This window comes from Sinocyclocheilus rhinocerous, unplaced genomic scaffold, assembly GCF_001515625.1.
Source record: "Sinocyclocheilus rhinocerous isolate Xijiao unplaced genomic scaffold, SAMN03320098_v1.1 scaffold1179, whole genome shotgun sequence".
NCBI lineage: Eukaryota > Metazoa > Chordata > Actinopteri > Cypriniformes > Cyprinidae > Sinocyclocheilus > Sinocyclocheilus rhinocerous.
Window position 1 is genome coordinate 394970 of NW_015664997.1, and position 6773 is coordinate 401742.

General features: G+C 36.0%; 1 protein-coding gene across 1 annotated transcript; it reads left to right on the plus strand.

Moving 5' to 3' along the window:
- The first annotated feature begins 796 nt into the window (after positions 1-796).
- On the plus strand, positions 797-3942 carry LOC107730693 (barH-like 2 homeobox protein). Its single transcript, XM_016541567.1, has 3 exons — positions 797-1736; positions 2915-3140; positions 3888-3942. The coding sequence occupies exons 1-3, from the start codon at positions 1175-1177 to the stop codon at positions 3940-3942; spliced, it is 843 nt and encodes a 280-aa protein (XP_016397053.1). The 5' UTR covers positions 797-1174.
- The last annotated feature ends 2831 nt before the right edge of the window (positions 3943-6773 follow it).

The window sequence follows — 6773 nt, forward strand, 5'->3', positions numbered from 1 at the left end:
TTTCACTCAGAGGGCCCAACACACACAATGACTATCAGCTCAAAACGGGCTTATTTCTCTAGCACGTTTCACTGTCTCTGTGCTCTTAAAAGAATAAATGACACAATTTTGTTTTGCCTATAGGGATTATTATTGTGAGGTTTGCTTTTGGAGAAATATAACCTGAAAAGAAAAAAGAAAAAAAAAAAAACACAACGTAGGCTGATTCAAAGCATAGCCTATGTAATGAATGAATACTAAACAAGTAAACAATGCAATAATTAAACAAAGTTCACAGCTGAATAAGTAAACCCTTTTGATATTATTTGTTAATTTATATGTTTACGTTTTAATTGACGGAATACGGAATGTTATAATTACAGTGTAATTGATTAGTTAGTCGCTGGGTAATATTAGTGAACTATAGCGTACTTTTTTAAAAATTATTTTGTGGAACATCTAGTAATTTCACGTTGTTGTTTTTTTTAATTTTTTATTACTGTGTGGTAATTAGTTTTAGCAACAAGCAATATGTGTAACATGCACACAATGATGTAAAGTGTTACCATAAACGTATTTATGTCTAATGAAGATGCAGTCTGAGACATTATAGCGGAGGGAAGGTTTCAAAAGAGCATTGCGGAATCAATGAGTGGCTCTAAAGTGTAATGATGAAATAAAAATCGCTGATTGGACAGACGCGTGACCACGTAGCCAATGAGAGGAGAGATGGGGAACACGAGGAGCGTGTTATAATAAAGGAGAAAATATGACGTCAATGTAGGAAGTCATTGTAGAGCAACACTACAACGATTAGTGGCAAAAGGGAGCGTGATGCCGAGGAGTTAGAGCATCCCAATCTCTCCACACCTCAACTTTGAAAGAAAGTTCAATAACCATAACAAAAGGACGTGGACTACACAGATCCACTTGCTTTCCACATTTCACCTTGAATGTAACAACACCTTGGAGCGCCGGCTATATTTATCTTTTTCTTTGCCTTAATAAGTGCAAGGATTTTTATTTGCGCGTAAGAAATGTTTATTTTGTATTTTTTCGGGGATTTTTTTATTGCGTTAACCTTTGAGTTTTGTTAGTCGTTTCGTTGATTCCTATTAAGTTTTTTTTTCTTTTACAAAATTGTACAGGAAAGTTGTTATGAAGACGACTTAAGTGCTCATCCTTTTCTTATACTATGGAAGGATCCAGTGGGTCTAGTTTCGGAATAGACACTATTTTGTCCACAACCAATTCTGGCAGCTCAGTACTGATGAACGGAGATTTTCGCCTCGTTGACAGTAACAGAACAGCGGATTTCAGGAGCCAGGCGACCCCATCACCATGTTCGGAGATAGACACTGTGGGAACATCCCCCTCATCCCCGATCTCAGTTACGATGGAGCATCCAGAGTCGCATCTGGTCCAAGACAGCCTTCAGCATCACCATCACCATCATCATCATCATCATCACAGTCAGGCTCAGAGTTTGCAGCTTTCACCCCAGCCTCATCCGCTTGGTCAGGCTGGCTGTGCCCCCAGGACTGCCACCTCCTCCTTTCTAATCAAAGACATTTTGGGCGACAGTAAACCGCTAGCAGCGTGCGCTCCTTACAGCACCAGTGTACCATCTCCACATCACAGCCCCAAAACAGAGAGCGGAACCGCCCCGGACGGCATCAGGCCCAAACTAGAGCAAGAAGAAAACAGAAGCAAACTGGACAAAAGAGATGACATTCAGAGCGATTTCAAATGTAACGGTAAGAGTGCGTTTTACATGCTAATTAAATAAATACATAATAAAAACGTAGGGTAGACCTTTAGATCACAGTATCCGTTTGAAATTAATACTTTTTGTTAATAAAATTGAATCAATAATTAATAGCAGTTTGAAATTCAGAAGAATTGCCAAAATACACATATTATTGTCAATACGTTGTACTTACACAGTAATATGAACATTGCATCTGAACCGCGAAACAAAAAATAACATTAGCAAATAGATTACGAAAATATCGAAAAACATTTAAATATCTTGAGAAACTTTTCTGTGTTTTTTAATATTGCAAATCTAAGCTGTGAGTTTAAAGAAGTATCTTCTTCATTGTGAAGTTGAAAGCGCATGGAATTCTTCACAACTAATTGTTCACATTAAATAAAATATCCTAATTATAACAGATTTTTCGACTAAACGTAAATATTTCTTGACTGGGCTGTAGCAATAAACGCTGTGGACCAACCGCTTAAATATTACATGCATTCAATTGTACACAATACCTATAACATTTTACTTAGCCTATTATTATAATAAAAAAGACGTCCCTATTAAAGCTAAATAAAATGTTTTTTTTGTTTTTTTGTCTGTAATTTCATTAAGAACCAGTATTGCAATACAAAAACAATATTGGTAGCCGGTCACTGAGGTTATTCTCTGATATTAGCATAACAGATGTAAAGGCTGGTGAATTTTGCCCGGTGTGGAATCCTCCCTAGTGAGTCAATTAGAGAGATTATTGTTCTTCCTTGAGGGGGGATCACGGAGCCCAGCAAAAACTGCTACAAATAGAGATAGATTGAAATATCGATCCTGCTCGTTTTGCTGTAATATTTTCGACATGCGAGATACCTAATTTATTTGGGAGACAAATGTGTATATTTTTGTTTACCTGCAATTTGATTTTTTCCCCTAAAGACCCTGATACTCATAATACCAAGACGAAATAATCAGACCGAACCGTATTTAGATTTGCGTATGTAATCGAGGCCTATAACAATCTCAAGTTACCAAAATAAACCTTTTAAACAGTAATTACTAAATTATTAGACTGTGTTCTCATTTTTAGTAAACTCACTTAAATAAAATATAAATGGACACATTCGATAATTTTTAAAATAGGCCTACATTTTCCTTAATTTTTTATTGTGCTAACTTCTTTAGGGACAAAAGAAGAGGGCGATCGGGAAATTTCTAGTTCGAGAGACAGTCCGTCAGGCCGCTCCAAAAAACCTCGTAAAGCGCGGACGGCCTTCTCCGACCATCAACTTAACCAGCTGGAGCGCAGTTTCGAGAGACAGAAATACCTCAGCGTGCAAGACCGAATGGACCTGGCAGCAGCCCTAAACCTCACAGACACACAAGTCAAGACCTGGTATCAAAACCGACGGTAAGTTTTCACATACCATTTATGAAATATAATAATAATAATAATAATAATAATAATAATAATGTTTTTAGATTGTGCAAACATTTTACCTTTTTTGTATATACATTTGAATCTTTAGCCATTGTCAAAATTCGAGATGTTATTATTTATTAGTTAAGATTTTTTATTAGGCTATTATTATTATTATTATTATTATTATTATTATTAAGCGAACTTTTAAATATCTGAACGGCGTAACAAATAATTTTAACATTCTGTCTGAAATTGTATTTTACAGCTTTGTCATATTAAACAACTGCAAATCATTTGATTGCAGTTAGCAGTTCATGAAAGACGCTATACTTAAAGCAACGCACTTTCATTTTTAAACAATTCAATTTGTATTAGATTTAGTATAGCTAAGCTATTATTATATATTTATAATAACAACGGATTTTAGTCATGCTGTTTACTTTTGTAGAGAGTTCACTGAATTCGAAATGGATCGGAAATCACAATTTGCCCAAATTTAATAAAAAACCAAGACCGAAAAAAAAAAAAAAATGTTTTAGTCACAAACAATTATCATTATTCTGATGTATTTTACAAATAATTTCGGCCTAACGGTTTTATTGATATGGAGTTTACCTAAATTTGTTTTGTACCAGAATCTAAAATGTAGGCTACCTCTCGAACAATTAATCTGGTCCAGAAGGAGCCATGTGGAGAGTTTAATAATTGATTTCTTGTATTTTGATCTCATTATAGGACGAAATGGAAGAGGCAGACGGCTGTCGGATTAGAACTGCTGGCTGAAGCATAAAATATATGCAAACAAAAGCGTAGTGTAAAAGATCCAAAATCCAGAAACACACACACACACACACACACACACACACACACACAAGGAAAATAATTGTAGTCAATCTAAGAAATTGTCAAAACTGTTAAGCTTTCGGATCGACAACTAACAAAGTTAGGCTATGGATACCCTCTATAGAGTTAAATTCTTTAGCGTTTGCATGCAAGAGAAATTCGGTCAGTTGTGAATTTAATAGCACATTCAGTTGTAAAGCCATTTAGTAATTTCTAGATAATTTAAAAAGCTTGTGTTCTGTTGTAATGCTGTAGTACCCGGCTTGTATACACAATCGCCAAACAACCTCATTTAACATGGGCCAATAATATAAGCTGCACATTGATGCTCTACTTGCATCATTTGAATCGCTTGGAATGCGTTAAAGAACTGCCATATTTTGTTTGTTGTTTTTCGTTAATTGGACATATTCAAAACGCATCAAATAATATTAACATAAGTTTAGTACCGAAAAAAGAGGCATATCGTAAGACATTTAATTTAGTTAAAATAAATAAATAAATAAATTACAGGCTCACGATTAATGCAAATAAGTTAACCGAGACCATGTGTAAAGGTAAATTCCGACGTTCCCCAATCCGGTTTCCAATCCAGACAAAGTAGCATTTTCAAACGCTTCTCTAATTTTTAAGGCTAATCGACAGTGGAGTGGCTATGACTGTTTAGACTATATGAAAAAAAAAAACCCGTGCAAGTAAATCATTTGAGGCAGACAAGATACCTCAAAAGTGCATTTTATAATTTTTGTATTCAGCATTTGTTGTACAAACATTATGTTGACATATTGTTTCACTTTTCAGTGCACCACAAGCAAGTTGAGTGTGGAGACATTACCCTTATGTGGTATTGCTGAAAGTGTAAAATCAATTTAATTCATAGGAAGTGGTGCTTGATAGCAGCATCCTCAAAACAATGTGGGGCAGTAAATGCTCAATTGGCTGTGGCCTTTTGACCAAGATCTGTTAATTTTATTTAACCTATGGTTAAAATTGACTTCCAAAGGGTTGAAATGAGGGAAGCCAGGGACTGGTAACAAGCTAGGTGAGAGGAGGGGTGCTGAAATTAAAAGAGGATGTTCAGACCTTTCATTTACATGACACACATTATAGAAACAGATTGCTGCAAGGAATTGGTTTGTTCTTGTTGCTTCCAGGAGCCCAAGTAAGGTTTTGTAATTGCCACATTTTCCAGCTGATGTCATGTTAGGGATGTCTTACTTATTATCCTAATGAGGGAAACGCACCAGCTCTCAGAGACCTGCTCATTACCACATTACTCGCTTGCACTTTCTTAATGCACCATCTTTCATACTCAAAAGGCAGGGATATTTCCAGACAAACTTCTCGAAGATGGTCACGTTGCAAGGTCACTCACTGAGTCGTTGAAAGGCGACAATCAGTCGTGTGGGATTTAAACGATGCACTCAAGGCCCGAGTCATCGCAGTGCCTCACAAAACAGCATGGAAGTGCCACATTAAGCATCTGGGTGTCCCTTAATTATCGTGGGTTGGATTCTTAAACTTGCCCTGTGGTGATGGCGAGGTGTCAGGATGATGAATTTTAAGATTGTAGGTTGTCAACGTGTGCATTTTCAAAGCAGGCTGAATTGGAGGAAGGGTTGTAACAAGGTTAGAATCGTTTAAAGTGTGAAAGGGGATTTCTGCCAGGAGGCAGGAGTGGTTGACAGGCATTGTGGCGCACCTCTGCGTTATTAGCAAGTTTTAGAAATTTTAGTGAAGGTGTGAAATGGACTAATACTTTTAAAAATGCTTTTCATTTTGGTTATCATAAGAATTATATGTCCCTAAACACTCAAATGATTCATCAACACTCAATTCAACACTCAAATGTTTTTTATCAGGTCCCACTGCTAATTTCCATGGCCATACTGCTTTCAACAAACTCACAAGCAGAAAATCTGACAGTTATCTGGCGGTATTAAATAAAATAGGAACTGCAGTGCCATTAGATTGCGAGACAAAACTTTTGATTAATAAACTGATTAAACCTCTTTTCCAGCACATACATTTGCAGATTTTTTATTTTTTGTAAGTGCAAATAATTTGAATTAAATTGCCAATAAATATGAAATAACAACTCAATTTGATCTTAGAAAAAAATATCTACATTTCAATATGTATGCCTCAGCCGATACATTTTCATTGTTGACATTCAGAGCTGATGGGCTGGAAGAATGTGTTAAAATCTGGCACCAAATATATTTTTCACCAGTTATCAGTTCAATCAAATGTCTATTTGGGTATTATTCACAGATCATGCATGTGTAAAACTGCCATAAAAGGATGCAACTGTCAGAGAAAGAGGAAGAACCCAAAGAGAAAGACAAAAATAATTCCACATATAAGCACAGAAGGAATGTTTTACTGCAGCTCACCTGGTTGAGTTTGATTCCCAGAGCACACACAAACTATTAAAATGTATACTTAAAATGACTTTGGATAAAAAGTGTTAAAATGCATGAAAATCTAAAATGGGATGTACAATACACTCCCAGGAATATGGGTGTTGGAGTGGCATACAGTAGCGCGCCCTGGTTCTGGTTTCCCCCCTCCAAAATTTATTGGACATTGCATTAAGTTCCAATGCCAAAATCCACTGCCAGAAAACTGGAAAAAAAGTATTTCATGAAAAGCAAGCAATAATGTTTTTGACAATGAAACAGATGGTGAAAAGGCTATTATAATAGCAAATAATTGACTCCCACATCTAAGCCTACTTGTGTGTCCAAAATGACATTCTTCACACTATGCACTATG

Coding starts and splice junctions, on each gene's coding strand:
- LOC107730693 (XM_016541567.1), top strand. CDS start 1,175: ATGGAAGGATCCAGTGGGTCTAGTTTCGGAATAGACACTATTTTGTCC. Junction 1,737..2,914: donor GAGCGATTTCAAATGTAACG/GTAAGAGTGCGT, acceptor TAACTTCTTTAG/GGACAAAAGAAGAGGGCGAT. Junction 3,141..3,887: donor ACCTGGTATCAAAACCGACG/GTAAGTTTTCAC, acceptor ATCTCATTATAG/GACGAAATGGAAGAGGCAGA.